Below are 16,993 nucleotides of genomic sequence, written 5' to 3' on the forward strand. Positions count from 1 at the left end.
CTAATATTTGTTTAAAAATATTTATTATTTAATTCAAAAATAAGAGTTAATAAAATTAAAGGACAAACCAAATAATCTTTATTATGGTTTTAAAGAATAATTCGTTAAAGTTTTCACTTTAATTTTATTATTTTTAAATGAAAGTCAAGATCTAAATTTTTGTTTTTTCACTTTTAATCATTCAATTTTTATTCATCAAAAAAGCAGTTTAAATAATAACAAAATCAAATAAATTAAAAAGAGAAAGTTGCTACAGAGATAATTCGACAGAAAAACTAAAAGACAGAAAAATAATTTGAATTTATAACACCAAAAAATTCCATAAAGTTAATATTGATTGTATTTAAAGTCTAAATATGAACATTAAAATATTTAGAGCAGCTAAAATTTTAAGGATTTTGCTTTTATCACAATTTATTTTGAGGATAAGTAAATGCATACTTTGCGACCCTAAATGTACTTATTGTGATTCGTCTAATAATTGTTTCTAATGCTAGTAGGGATACAAATTAAATAATTTTTCAGGAATATGTGAATCTGGATGTGATGAAGGAAATTATTTTTATGAGCCTAGTTAATCATGTCTACCTGGTTGTCCACAAGGTTTTGAGATAGATGTCAATAGAAAAGCTTGCAGATCAATCAACTATTGTGATTAAATAACTTATATAAGTGGAAATCAAAATTTTAATTAGAACACTAATAGCTAAATTTTTAAAAACCTCTTAATTGTCAGTGGGAAACAAAATTTAACTGTGAATGAAAATTATTTGAGCATCTACTAAATTAAAAATGATGATTACGGATTTTACCATGATGGAATTTTAAATGGACATGATACTTCTATAATCTCATACACACTGTTATAAGAAGAAAATCTAAATAACATTCTGATCAGTGTAAGCAGTAATTTAATCATAGCATGGGATATGGAATAAGGTTTAATGTAGGGAAAAATAAACTTAACCAATACATTATATATTGATCCTTATGCTTATTATCTAGATTAAAACATTTTAGTTTTAAATTATTTAAATATGAATTAATTTGCCATTTTTAACCACAAATAATGGATTTCATCTGTGCTTAATTCGACAAACGCACCAAATGAAGCTGAATTTTTTGTTCTTTTCTCAAAAGTTCATCCATCTCCTATCGTCGGCTATAAGATTTAATTTAATAACTACTTAATAAGTTACGATTAAAACGATATGGTAGTAAAATGGAATATTGAAAATATTTAAGAATATAAAATTTATTAGAATTTTAATTACACTATTAGCTAGGTATTTACTTTTCCTAACAATTTAAATAATAATAATTCAGACTTTTTCATAATAAGTTTTGAAGAAAATACTCAAATTAACATAATATTGAATAATAACAATACCACTCTTAATTATTTTGCAACTAATCATTAATCTCCAATTTCCTACATTTTTTTTGACAAAAATATTTAGTCTTTCCAAGCTGATATTGTTCAATTAATATCAATAAGCTAAACAGAATTAATTATTTTTTCATTTAATATGATAGATATGACTTTTAATCAATTAATAAGCTACTAACAATAAGTTTTTTTTGCCAAAATACTTAATGATCAAGTAGTTATAGCTATTTAAAATGGATTAAATATAATTTAGATTTCCTAACAAAAATCAAATTCATAAAATTTTTCATTTTAAAATGTTTTAATAGCATAATTACAAGCATCTGATCTAATTAGTGATATTTAGATGATGCAAAACTAACAAAATACTACATATATTATCGTTGGCAATTAATTAACTAAATATTTAATAAATAATCAATTAAGTTAGTCAGGAAACTCTACTTTGACGAATATTTTATCAAAACAATAAAAATATTACAAGCAGCACTATGGAAAAGTAAATGGTGTAGTAATAGATACCAGCTAAAACATCTATATTACATACAGCTCTGATGGTTCTTTTGGAATTTGGGACACTATTTAAAATAATAAATTGAATTTAAAACCTTTATTTTTCTAACTTCCTCCTTGGTGTAACTCCCTATAAACATGTTAAAATTCTATATTAAAAGCATTGGTTATTTCAACTGGTGTTTTGCTTTCTTATTATGACAATAATATATTTATTACTTGGAATGTTAGCAGATACAATTCAATATTAAGAAATACTTACTAGCTTCCAAGTAGTTAGCTAAGCATAACAAATTATGGTTTTTTCAACAATTATTTTTTTTTAAGTAATAATAAAGAATTGTAGATATTTAACTTTAATGTGAGTGAAACATAAATAGTAAATACCAATTATTAATAATTTTAAGATAGTGTCAGCTAAGTTTAAATAGGATTTTTCAATAAAACATTTTATTTAATAGAAACCTTTATGAATTCAACTAACCCTTAATAGGCTCTTTTAAGGACTAAATTTTTATCTAATTTTACTTAAAGTTAAATAACAACCATCAAGTAAAAGTGTTTAGAGCTAGAATACTTTCAGCTGACTTAAAAAATAGTTGTAAACTACTTTTCACTTTATTTAACTATTGCTTCTTTACCGAATTTGAACTCAACAACTATAAATTCTCCTGATACTACTATAATAACCTAAGTATATTCACCTATACAAAATTAGTTTATAATAATTACTGAATCAACTTATATGTGGTAATACTTAGCAAGTGGGAATTCTTATACTTATAATTGGCCTAATTTTGTTCCAGTTCCAAGAAGAAATTTTGGAGTTATATAAAAGTCTTAGTTTATCGTTACCTAGGCTGGATTCTCCTACTTTCAAAATACAGGTTTTAATTCAATAGATAACTAGGTATTTAACAATTTATTTTAACATTTATCATTTAAAAAAGACACTGTATATCCTAATAAATTAAAACTTTTTTAATTAAGACCATTTTTTTGGTATTTTAAAAAAATATAATCAATTATTAATAGTTTAAAAAACTATTTTTTATTTAAAAAATAATAAAATAAGGTATTTAACTTGATTTACAGTAATCTAAGGGTATGCTCAGTATTTCCTTTCAAAGATGGTATATCTAGTATCAGTATAGTCAACAATTAGTTAATTTTCGTTGGTTTTGTAAATGGAAATTTAAAAGTAGCTTAATATGTCTGTAGCACTTTTGTTTACTCAACAGATAAATGCAATACTTAGAATACAATTTTTAATCCTTATTTAAAAAAAGCTTATTTATTTAATTATTCAAAAGTAAAATATTTTTTTCTTTTTTTTGCATAGTTATAGCTACAAATTTATTTTAATAGGTAATTGTAGTTGATTTATATAGTAAGACAGACACTTAACTTGCATATGGCCATCCAACTACGAATTCTGTTACTGTTATTTAAGATAGTGTTAATGGGAATATGATATCTTATTCGAAAGAAAATACTTAAAATCTATATAAATTTAATTAAAAAACTTAAGTAGCAACATAATTTTTAAATGGGCATAATGCCTCAGTGGATTTTGTATTTTTAGATACTTAAAATGGCGTTTTAATTAGCCACGCAACATCATTAACAGACTTAAAAGTAATTGTTTGGTCTTATTCTTATGCATTCCAGCTTAAGGTATTTTTGGATATTCAAATTTTTAACAGTCAAACACCTATTATTAGCATCGTTAGGGCTGCATTTGATTAAAATAGGAACTAAGTTTTGATATTGACTTATTAAGGAACACTCTTTACTTTTAATTATTTAAATTATTAAGTTTCTACATAGTAATTAGTACCAAAAGGTTTAGAGTTTTACTTAGATCCCATTTATTTGAAGTTTTATGTTTTATATAATCTTTATTACATTTAAATTAGAAACTATTTTACCCTTAAGCTTGAAAATGAGATTATAGTTTCTTCTGTTTTATAAAATTAAAAAATCATACCTTCAAATAAATGGATTACTTTAATATCAAGTAATTTAATAACAATCATTGATAGATATAAATAAGTTTATTAATCTACAATTTTATGCAATCTGAATTGTGGTGACTACAAAATATCTGATAAATTAAATTTGTGTTTTTCTTATTAGAGAGGGAATTCAGATAATATAGACGTTTTTGATAATGTTAGTGGATCATATCTCTACACCATAAATGGATAACAGGATATTGACATTGGAGCTATAAAGTTAATTGCGATTGATGATGTAAACTATCTTTTGTTCATTGGAAAATTGACTACATATATAACAGTTTTTTTCAATTATTTAACTCGATAAGAAGTTGGATATACTTTCGATAATATTTTTTTATTTTATGGCACAACAATGAATAATTAGTTTAATGCCTTAAGCGTTGCCGATACATCAACATATTAGTAAAAATAAACAATTTAATTATTCCTATCCAATTTTTTTTTTTTAAAGCATAAGATCAATTGAAGAATAGATAACAAGTACATTTAAATTTTAAGATAGCTACATTGTCAAAACAATAGATTACTATACAAGTCAAAATGATGGAGATATTTATTATGTTGACAGCTACCAAATCGTTAGAAGGTATAGAATACAAGATAAAATGGTAAAAATAATTTGCTAGCTGTAAGTGTACAGGCAAATAGCATATTTTAATGCGTATGTATATATTCTCACATATACTCAGTTGCTTAAATACTCTGACGACTTTTAGCCTATTTCTAGCTCCTCTTAGTTAAATATTTATGGAAATTAAATATTAGGCAGTTATAACAACCAATTATTTGTATCAACTTTTAATAATACTATATTATAAATAGACTAAAGTTAATTTACTATTATTAACACAATAACGCTAGATTCTCCATTAATTCAATGCTAATTTGTATAATAATTCAGTGATATACTTATAATAACATAATCTGGTACCTTTACAAGGTATAATTATCTTAACAATACATTAATTTTTTAAGTTAGTGCAGGCTATTATTATAGTTATTACAATCTTAATTTCTAGTTCATAATTCTTGCATCATCTCTTAATTAAGATTTAGAATTCTATCCTTACAATTCCATATTGCAAAATTTTACTATATTTTAACTAACAAATGTGACTTACCCAAATAACCAAACTTTAAGTAAAATTTTCATAGATGAATTATATAACAATTTGTATGTAGTTCAAGCAAATGATAGAATAATTGATATCTATTCTTTCCAAAGAAGCATATTAAATCCTTCGATGAATATTACAAAAGTTAATTTCATCCCGTACATAAACACTATTTACTCTGTACAGTTAGATATAGTAAATTAATATATAAAAGTATAAATTCCTTGGTCTATTTCTTATTACGATAGATAAACTTACAATTTTTATTGGTAAGTTTAAGATCCATAATTTATTTAATCAATAAGATAGTATATAGTCAGTGATTAATTTCCAGAGCTTGTATTTATGGCTTAAAATACTTTTTTAGCTGTAGCATATTAAAATATTACTGGACAAGTTTTTAATTTACTTCTTAAAATTAATTTAGACTATCCAACTATTTAAAATTTGACTATATAAAAGAATTTTGATCTTTATATGATTCAAATTACTTTATTAACCAGCGATGATGTTGTAAATTATTCTTTTAGCATTCCCATTGTAAATGGAATACCTCAGTCTAGCTATTTCTAAAACTGCTTAATTTAAATTTAAGATCCAAAAGCTAATTACTAAGTTGAGAATCTATTGACAAATTAATAAAGCTACTTTTCTTAGTTCGGATACTAATCCCTAGGAATTCAGTTAAAGGTATTTTATTTAAAATAACATTTTTTATATTAATATTTTCATTTTTATAAAAGATATTTGGATCTTCTTTTCTCTATTATAATTCGTTGATGCAAACTCTTTAGGCTTAGGTTTAATATCTTGGTGATAATTAAAACAGCAACTTAATTATTAGCAATAATTTCTTTTCTTAAAACGAAAACGAAGAAATAAATATCTCTAATTAAAACTTAATACTAACTTCAAGCCCAGTCAAAAGTGAACTTAGTCCTTAAACTCTGATCTTTTAGTTATCAAATATAACTTTTATTTAGCAAGATTAATCCAGCTTGGTGAATACTACATTTATTATCCAAAATTTAGATTCATTAGTATTCACAAATATTTCCATTAACTAAATATCACTTTCTGGAAATGTGAGCTTATTTGATATTTAAAATTGCTCAAATATAATTTTATAAAATATTTTAATATCAAATATATAAATCGAAAATTTAATTTCAATTTTTAAGTTTTAATCAATACAGAAATTAACCATTTAGAATTTAAAAATAAATAATCTTTCGTACATAAAGTCCTCCCAAAGAATACTTTAAGCAGCAATCTAGCAATTTTACTTCTCGCTTTTCTAATTTTATAAAATAAATATTTTATAATTAAATTAAATAAATTGCAAAGCTTTAACTGGAAGTGATTAGCAGTCAATTTTTGATTTTAGGTAAAATGAAAATATTTTATTATCTGAAAGTCAGTTTTCAGATTTAAATAATATTTCAATAATATCTTATACAAATTTGTTTTAAGATTAAATATCCACAATAATAGAAAAGAATGATTTAATGAATATTTCTAGTATCCTTATATAAAATTATGTTCATCAAAATTAGAGTTCTATTTAATTTTAAGGTACTTCACTATTTATCACTAACTCGTAATTAAATAAAATTATATGCTAAGAATGCACAGGCTCTTTTCTACAATTTGTGAACTCAATGAGCTTATAAGTGTTGAATTGTACTTTTATTTAAAATGTTGGTTATAATGGAGGAAGTATAGCAATTATATAAAGTTAGGGCTCATAAAACTTAATTAAAGACTCCTATTTTACAAAAAATATTGCTTCGAGCAGTGGTGGAGCAATTTATATGGTAAGCTCTTATCTAAAGCTCTATAATACAACATTCACTTAAAACTAAGCTGTGATAGGTGGAGCTATTAGGTATTTAAATGAGAAACCATAGGAATTCAATACTTAGTACTTTTAATAGAATAATGTGACATTTGTTAAAAATATAGCTAGTATACATAGTTAAAACTGGGGCTCTTATATACAGTATGTAAAAGCAGAGCAAATATCAAAATAAAAAAATAGATTTATTAATTAAATAAATAATTTAAGCATTTAAAAAAATAGATAACTTTAAAATATATTCCAAGTTAATAATCTTTAAAGTGGAGGATTTATCAGCATTTAATTTTAGTTATTTGATGAAGAAAATAATCTTGTGTATTATGACTTAGATAATTGCAATAATAACCAATATACTTAAGATATTTGCATTGAATTATCTTAAATAAAGTTAACTTTATTATCTTAGGATGACAGTAAAGTTAGAGTTGTAGGATCATATACATCATACCACGATGAATATATAAAATTAATTTAAGGATTCTAAATAATTGGAATTTAACTTATTGGAAATCCCCTAAGCACTTAGTATATTTATCTTTAAGCTGAAGGATTATTTTAATTTTTTAATATTAGTTCAAATAACTTGTTATTGCCAAGTAAATTTTTTTTTGTAACAAATTTATTAGATTAATTTCTTATCAAAAAAAGTTATTTAGCAGACATATTAAGATTAATACAGCTTATATTTTAGGTAGTGTGAAATTGGAGAAATTTTTAGACTGATAAATTCTATATATTAATGTGTTTAATGTGATGTAGGAACTTACTCTTTATAAACTCCATCAATAAGTAAAATAAAATTTTTTTTCTTTTTTTGTATTTATGAATATTTTTTTTAAAAAAGATGAAGAGTAATCATGCTCAAACTGTCCAGAATAAGCCAACTATTGCTATAGAAGCTAGATGACTCTAAAAGAAGGCTATTGGAAAAGTGCTAATCTTTCAGATAACATTTATTAATGTTAGACAAAAACAAGTTGTAATGGGGATTAAGAAAAAAATTATTGTGTAGAAGGCCATTATGGTCCACTGTGCTAATATTGTGATGAAAACGGATAAATTTGGCCTGATAAATTTTAATATGATAACAAAAATGAATGCATAAATTGCACATAACGATCAATAAGTACAGCTATAGGATAAACTTTACTAATATCTTTAATCCTAATAAGCTATTGTGTTTTTAACATTATATCTTCTTTCAAAGCTTCTGAAAAGGTTATTTAAGCATATTATTTACGACTAATGAAGTTACAGTGTATTGCTAGATCTGGTTAAAATAATGAAGTTAACATGGCTGTAAAAGCTCTTACTTCTTATTTATAACTTTTTAAAATCATTTCAATAATGACTTTAAATCTTCCTACAATTATTTCAATCATTCCTGATCTGTTTGGTAAAATAAAAATTTCTTTTATACATTGCATATTTATTGTTTATAATTTTTCTTATAGGATCTCCATCAAGCTCTGCAGTGATTACAAATGCTTGCGAAATAGCTTTACTTTCTTCAGAAAGCATGCCCCACTTATACTGGAAATCTTTAACTATGATAATTTCCCCTATTCTTTACATATTAGTTCTATTGATAATTTATGCGCTTTTAATTCATAAGAAGAATAATTTTACCATTAAAAGAGTAAAAAATTAAAAATTTAATTTTTAGATAAAACTAATCAAAATATTCAATTTTTAATTATTTAAAACAAAATTTTGCAAAATAATTATTTGTAAACTAAATTTTTATTAACTAATAGTCTCATTTAATATGCTCATTTGTCTTCTTATTCTAATTCGTTTAGCCTAATATAGTTTAAACATTAATTGCTCAAATTTCTTGTGAAGAATTTGATGGAAAAAAATATATCGCTGATGATTATACTTATGAGTGTTACTCTTATTAACATGTAAAGTTTATAATGTTTTTAATAGGACCTGGATTGGCATTTTATAGTGTAATATACCCATCATTTATACTAGCTATTATTTATAAATCAAGAAAATAATTAAATAATGCAAGAATAAGATTGAGATATGGTTATATTTACTAAGATTATAACAGTAAAGGATTTTATTGGGAATATGTTAAGTATACTTTAAAAATAGCTATAATTTTAATCTAAAATTTCTACAGTTTTTCTGAGCCAAGTAAAATAATTTTTGTATTTCTTAAATCATATTTTAAATTTAAAAAAATTAGAAACAAAATACCTTATCATTTTTTTGACAGTAAGCATATATTATATGATGTTAATATATATAAAACCTTATCAAATGAAAAGATACTAGTAAGTTGATTAAAATAGTACTACGTTTTTGATGATAGTGAGCATATTAAACTATTTTCTTAATAGTAATATTAGTGATTTTTAAATGTATGTTTTCTATTTTATTTTATTACTCTGTTAATATATAAATGGAGCATATTTAATTTCACTTATACTGAAAGTTTACCTTGATAAATACTTGCAAGTTATTTTAGATAAAGTTCCTAATCAATTAAGAAACTCTGTTTATTATAAGTATTTCCTAAATAAAGCTGATATTCATTCATAAAGGGTTACCTAAAGAGCAATCTAGCTTTGGATGATAATTTATAAGAAATCTAAATTTTACAGACATTAGTCACCATCTTTGATTAAATCATCTTATCAAGATAACTCTCTAAAAAACTTAAACAGTTCATCTAATCAAAGTAATTTTTTTGATAAAATATTTTCTAAACATTTTTAATATTAAAATAGATTCTCCTACTTTGCTACAAAAAACTATCCATACTAAATACACTTAAAATTCTAATAACTAATTAAATAGCTTATTTAGTGAAGTAGATGAAGTTAATATTGCTAGCAGTTAGAGAGGTCATAATGTATAAAAAAAATATTCTATACAATTTTAAGAAGATAGAATTATTGAAAATTCTGTACTTGAGTTGTCAAGTAATGATAAATCTTAAGAATAAAGTTAATAAGAAAAAAATGATTAAAAATAGGATGAAACAGAGATAAGTTAAGAAGTTATAGACATTTTTTCTGTAACTTAAATAGAAATACCTAATATATAATGTAATTCAAATTCAAAAAACATTACAAATGACAAAAATTGACTAATTCTTTGAACTAAAATAAATTTAAATAGTAAAAATAATTATTCAAATAAGCTGTAAAAATTTAAATGTATTACATTTTTATATAATTTGTTTTACTAAAATTCCAAAAATTTATCTATATACCTAAATTACTCATTAATTAAGGCCACTCACCCCCCCAAAGTTTTTTGAAAAAAATGGCCCTATTTAAAATCTAAATAAATAATAATTAGTTAATTATAGTTATTTCTATTGATAATTCTATTATATATTTATTAGAAAACTTATTTTTCTTATTAAAAAAAATTATCTACATGATCGGTCACTCATTAATTAATTACCAGTGATCAAGCATTTTTAAAATAGCAAATTTATATCTCTAACATAAATTTGAATAATAAATTTATATAATTATCGAATATAAATAAGCTATTTTTGAAAATTATTAATACTTTTAAGAAGATTTAAAAAAATATGATATTTATAATTTCATGATTTACTATCAAAAATTTTAGATTATTTATCACTTTTTAACTTTTTAGATTTTTTATCACTTTGATATAGAATGAATGTTTCTAAATATTATAAAGGTATTTAAATTCCTTAAAATAAATGCACTTTTAAAACTATTGCAAACTTAAACAAGCCAAAAAAATCAAACATTAATTTAAAAAAATATAATAATAAAAATAATGCAAAATACGTAATAGTTGAGAAAATACAAAAATAAATTTATTTTATCTCAATTTTATTATTATCAGAAAATTTTGGAAAACCTTTAAGACAAATTAATTAAAAGCTAACGATCAGAAAAAAATTAAAGATTAATTAATTTATCTCATTTAATATTAAAATATTTGCAATTTAGTATATTTTATGTAAATTAATGCGATATATTTGAAGTTATTAACTTTCATATGCCTAATATGAAAAAATATAAACTTAAATCAAATAATCCAAAAACTACTTCAAATAAAATGATCTTATTACTTGAATTTCTAAAATTTTTAGTATGAATCAAATGTTAATAACAAACTTTAATAAATTATTAATATAATTTAAGGTAAATAATCTAAATAATAATTAGTATCTGAAAGATTCTTTTAGAAGCATTAAAGAATTTTTTGTTTTGATTTGAGAATATAAAAATTTATTATTTTAAAAATATATTTTTAATTTTGTTTTCTACTGAAAAAATAATTACTTCGTTACAAAAGTTACCATTCTTAATTCAATAATTTATTTTAAATGATAAATTGTAAATACATATTTTGCATCTATTATTTCATCAGTAAAATATTGAAAGGTCTATCTTTAAAAAAGATTTACAAAAATCTATGATCAGAAAAAATTAAACACATTTAATTTACAAGCAAATAACATTAAATATCCCACAAAGATATTTAATTTACTAATCATCGCTTAAGAAGTAATTTTGGATTCATGCTTAAAATTGAATACGTAAAATGAAAAGCTATATGTTATAAATTGCGAATTAACAATAATTCTTTTACATGCGATCATTATATTTTTATAATTTTTGCTTAACTATTCTGCATTTGATCAAAAATAAATTAGCTTTATTGTAGTTATTCATCTTTTAGAAAAAAAGATCTAATTTAGTTTTTGAAATCTACTTAAAATTTATAAGTTATCATTCAAAATCTACCTTTTCATTATACTTTTTGTAAAAAAAACTAATCATAAGTAGGTTAATTTTTATTAGTCTTTTATATTTTCATATATCTAATTCAATTTTCTAAATTGTAAGATAAACTCTCTTTGAAATTAATAAGCCTACTTTTTATAAAAATATTATTTTTGATTAAATCAACTATGGCATATTCTAGATTTAAGAATTATTCCATAGATTTTTAAACAAAATACTAAATAAAAATAATTTCAACTATTTTCGTTAAAATATTATTTAAAGAAGAGGATTTTAAATAAATTATTTTCCTTTATCATAAATTTTTATTAATTTTTCTATTCCAAACAGACTTAGTATGTTTGAAATATTATATCTAAATTACTTTGACACGTAAAATGCTTATTAAATAAGGATAAGTAATCTTTAATTTTTTTGATGAAAAAGTTTAAAGCTAAATAATATTAGAAATATTAAAATTTATGTGACATTATATAAAATTATATTTATATTTAAATAAAAATATCGTTGATAAACTTTGCTTTGGAATTTCATAGCCTTAACTTACCTAAAAAAATACATTTATTTTAAAAGAAAGTTTTGTCTAACAAATAATTGCTCAAACTCAATAATTAATAGAATACAGAATGCAGACCTTTTAGGAAATATGTAAATTATTAAATTATTACTACGCGATATCTTTTCTTTTTATTACTATATGATCACCCACATATAATTTTTTATTTACTTATAATTACCAAATATAGGCATTGAGTATCTATTTTTATTGTTCAATTTTATTTAATAAATACTGTAAATAAATAGAAATCTTTTAATCAAACATCAATAAATACCCCACCCACTTGAGAAAAGAAAAGTGTTATTCTGATGCCCTGACCAAAAAATAAAAAATACCGTAATAATATTAAATCTATCGAATTACAGTTTATTTTATTATTTCAAAAGATTTTTGTCTTTAAAAACTGACAAGCTCAAACGATAAAAAATAAATATAAACCAAAAACATTAAAATTCTTTCAAAAATTATAAAAAAAAAGTCAAGATAAAATGCAACACCAAGATCTCATTGTCACCATTAGACCTGCTCACAACCCCAACCACTACTTGTTCCCCTCTAACGATGGTGCTAGAGGATACGGTGCTGATTTCGATGTCAGAACTCACCCTCACTAAGAATAAAGAAACTAATTGATCCTCACCCACGTTAAGGACAACGTCTTCACTATTAGATCTGCTACTAACCCTACTCACTTCGTTTTTGCTTCTAACGACGGTGTTAGAGGATTCGGAGGTGACTTCGATGTTAGAACTCATGCTTCCAACGAAGAAAGAAACTAATGGATCATTGAACACCACGGTTAAGGTTACCACATTAGAGTTTACACTCATCCTAATCACTACTTATTCGCTGCCAACGATGGCTCTAATGGTTTCGGTGGTGACTTCGATGTTAGAACTCATCCTCACTAAGAAGCTAGAAACCTCTGGTTGATTGACGGTCTTGTCTTCGCTCCTGCTACCCAAAACTGCACTATTAGAGTTAAGACCAATCCTAACCACTACTTATTTGCTTCTAACGACGGTGTTAGAGGATTAGGTGGTGATTTCGATGTCAGAACTCATGCTAGTCAAGAACAAAGAAACTAAGTTTTACTTACCCGTGTTAGCCGTAACGTTTACACCATTGCTTGTGCCGCTAACCCCAACCACTTCTTCTTCCCCTCTGATGATGGTACCAGAGCTTACGGTGGTGACTTCGATGTCAGAACTCATCCTCACCATGAAGAAAGAAACAAGTGGATCATCGAATCTGATAACCAAGGTGGTTTCCTCATTAGATCTTTGGTCAAGCCCCAACACTACTTATTTGCTGCCAATGATGGTTCCAATGGTTACGGTGGTGATTTCGATGTTAGAACTCATCCTCACTAAGAAGCCAGAAATGCTTGGCTCATTGACGGCTTCGTCTTAAGCAATTATTGAAAAAAATATATAAAATAGTTAATTAGAGTAAAAAAGATATTGTTAGATTAATTCTTAGCAAATAGGAAAAAAGAGTAAATTTTCTGATCAAAGAATATGAAATAAACAAACATATCTTTTTGAATCTAAATTATCAAAAAATAAATCAAAAATTAATGTGAATTTATTAAATACCCTATCTTTATAATACTTTGTATTTGTTTTAATATTATTTTTGATGCTTATTATTACTTTTTCTTTTACATAATTAATTAAAACATATGCATGAAATCATAATATCAAAAAGATATGTGAAAAGTTATAATTTAGATGTAAAAATAATAAATTCCATAATTAATCAGATATGTTATTTTCTAAATATCTAAAAACGATAAAAATAATCCTATAATTTAAGTTGGATTTCTTTTCACCAAATAAACTAGTAAAAATCTTAGTCAATTTGCGAATTTATAAAAGTTAGAGAAATGTGTAAATAAATAATTTTATAAAATCAATTTTTTCTGTACAAACTGCATTAATTTTAATGGCAGTTAATTGTCAATTTGATGTCTATATTATTTAAAATCATGTAAGTATCATTTTTATTTTTGATATATTGCTTTTTATATCTATTAGAACTAATTATTGACCTTAATTTTCCACTTTTCTTAAGAAAGAATTTTCTTTCTATTTGAAAATAGAAAAAAGTAATAAAACGGATAATATTTCATAAAATTACAATAACAAGTTAGATTAATGAAGTTTTTGTAAATGAAAAAAAGAATTAAAACTCTAAATCTAGTGCTTTATCATGGAAAATGTTCAAATCTAATGGTAATATATCCATTTTTAGTTCTACTTTTGTATGTTTGATATGTATATTTAAAGTTGCTGTGTTTTAATATAGAAAATAAACTGCTTTATGTGACTTTGAACCTTAGCTTTTTAGTAATAGATATGTGACACGTCTTACTAATGTACCACCATCTGGTATAAAATTCTATAAAATATAAAATAAACTCTAATATTAAGCTTTCAAAGTTAAGATTCAGAGTCATTCATATTATTATAGTCTTAACTTCTGATAATATATATAATAAATACGTGGGATTTTTGATCTTTATAATATCTTTTTTAACAAGTAAAGATACACATATTTGCAATATTGCATCATAAAAAGTTAATAAAATTTATATATGGAATTAATAAAGAAAAAATATTAAATTCATTAGAAGAAAATTAAAGGAACAAACAATAAATTATTTCCTGACCAAACTACAACTAGTGGTAATTATATTTATCTTAACTCCATAAAAAAATCATCAAAAAAAAATATATTGGTTGAGAATAAAAAAATATCCATAAATTATTATTTTTATTAATCATTAACTATCACATACTTATTTTTCTTTTCATGTAATGCCATTTTATATAATGAATGTCTATCTGTATATCTACCTGATGTGATATTTTTCATTTAGTTATTATTTAATATAAATTTATTGTAATCATTAAAAAAAAAGTAAAGCTTATATTAATAATTTTTCTGATCAAACTATTACAAGCGCTGATTAAATTTTTCTATCACATGATCAAAAAAAATATCAAAAATAAAATTAACATATAGCAAAGCATCTATCTTATTTTAAATATTTAGTAAATATACTGATTACTTCCATGTTTTTTTTATAAATTCTTTTATATATTTGCTTGTTTATAACTAAATATGTTTTCAACGGTGGCTGATTGATTGACTTATCTGATGTTTTGATTTAGATTTAATATATAGAATTTTGTAATAATAATTATTTTGACAAATATCTATGACGAAATATCAAAATCAAAAATCTTTTTATTCGATATATTCTCAATTTCTTAATAATGAAAAATTTATTCCTTACTTAAAATAAAATGAACAAATTAATCTTTGTATTTTTCAAACCTTCATGCATAAAAGGCTTAATATCCTTCTTATATATATTTATATTTTCTTTAAAAAAAATAAAAAAAGCATGAAACAAAAGTTATTATTCATGCTTTTACTTTATTTTATATTGTATTACTAATTCTGATTAAAATTTTGAAAAAAACATTGAAATAAATTAATAAAAGTAGCATATTTACAATTTATTTTACATATTTTTCGTGATTTTTTCTTTTGTAATTAGGTCCTGAATTAATCCTATTAAAAGATATAAAATATCCATACATTAAAAAGAAGTATAAGATAAAAATGTAAAGCCAAGACATTTTAGCTACCATAAGACCTGTTCACAACCCTAACCACTACTTATTCCCTTCTAATGATGGAGCTAGAGGATACGGTGCTGATTTCGATGTCAGAACTCACCCTCATTAAGAATAAAGAAATGAATTGATCCTCAACCATGTCAAGGATAATGTTTTCACTATAAGATCTGCTACTAATCCTACTCACTTCATTTTTGCTTCTAATGATGGCGTTAGAGGATTCGGAGATGACTTTGATGTTAGAACTCATGATTCAAATGAAGAAAGAAACTAATGGATCATTGAAAGACATGGTTAAGGATTCCATATTAGAGTTTACACTCATCCTAACCATTTCTTATTTGCTGCCAATGATGGGTCTAATGGTTTTAATGGTGATTTCGATGTAAGAACTCATCCACATTAAGAACAAAGAAATCTCTGGTTTATTGATAGCTTCGTTCATGCTCCTATTACTTAAAAAGTTTTTCTAAGAGTCAAAGCAAACCCTAACCACTACTTCTTTGCTTCTAATGATGGTGTTAGAGGATTAGGTGGAGATTTCGATGTTAGAACTCATGCTAGCTAAGAAGAGAGAAACCATGTTTTGGTTACTCGTGTTGGCTATCATGTTTATACTCTTGCCTCAAGCACTAATCCTGACCACTTTTTCTTCCCCTCTGACGATGGCACTAGAGCTTTTGGTGGTGATTACGATGTCAGAACTCATCCTCACTAAGAAGAAAGAAACAAATGGATTATCGAAAGCGATAACCAAGGTGGTTTCCTCATTAGATCTTTCGTAAATCCCCAACACTATTTATTTGCTGCTAATGACGGCTCTAATGGTTACGGTGATGATTTTGATGTAAGAACTCATCCCCATTAAGAAGCCAGAAATTCTTGGATTATTGATGGTTTCCTATTACATAGCTATTGAGAAACTGTAAATAAATAAAAATAGAACAAAAGATATTGTCATATTCTTAGCAAAAAGATATTGCAAATCTAATAATTTTCTGATCGAAAATCAAATAAACATTAATTAGTTAACACTTTCAAATAAAATATTAAATAAAAATATATCTGAATATTAAAAAAGTTTTATAAAAAACATTTTCAATTTGTAATGACATTTATTT

General features: G+C 23.7%; 2 protein-coding genes across 2 annotated transcripts; both read left to right on the forward strand. All coding sequences in view use genetic code 6, as the record gives it.

Moving 5' to 3' along the window:
* Positions 1-356: 356 nt before the first annotated feature.
* On the forward strand, positions 357-10,009 carry TTHERM_00777230 (transmembrane protein, putative; the record flags this gene model as incomplete). The annotated part of the gene is made up of 17 exons (XM_001021258.2): positions 357-2,175; positions 2,365-2,813; positions 2,979-3,215; positions 3,272-4,329; positions 4,385-4,695; positions 4,750-5,237; positions 5,352-5,438; positions 5,505-5,732; positions 5,786-5,969; positions 6,390-7,044; positions 7,126-7,499; positions 7,552-7,692; positions 7,748-8,299; positions 8,358-8,542; positions 8,661-9,051; positions 9,353-9,598; positions 9,648-10,009. 17 exons carry the CDS (start codon positions 357-359, stop codon positions 10,007-10,009), a joined length of 7,767 nt encoding a protein of 2,588 aa, XP_001021258.2.
* Positions 10,010-12,626: 2,617 nt separating this feature from the next.
* TTHERM_00777260 (hypothetical protein) lies at positions 12,627-16,791 on the forward strand (the record flags this gene model as incomplete). The annotated part of the gene is made up of 2 exons (XM_001021261.2): positions 12,627-13,482; positions 16,631-16,791. The coding sequence occupies exons 1-2, from the start codon at positions 12,708-12,710 to the stop codon at positions 16,789-16,791; spliced, it is 936 nt and encodes a 311-aa protein (XP_001021261.2). The 5' UTR covers positions 12,627-12,707.
* Between the last annotated feature and the right edge of the window lie 202 nt (positions 16,792-16,993).

This window comes from Tetrahymena thermophila (assembly GCF_000189635.1).
Source record: "Tetrahymena thermophila SB210 genomic scaffold scf_8254549, whole genome shotgun sequence".
NCBI classification, from domain to species: Eukaryota; Ciliophora; class Oligohymenophorea; order Hymenostomatida; family Tetrahymenidae; genus Tetrahymena; species Tetrahymena thermophila.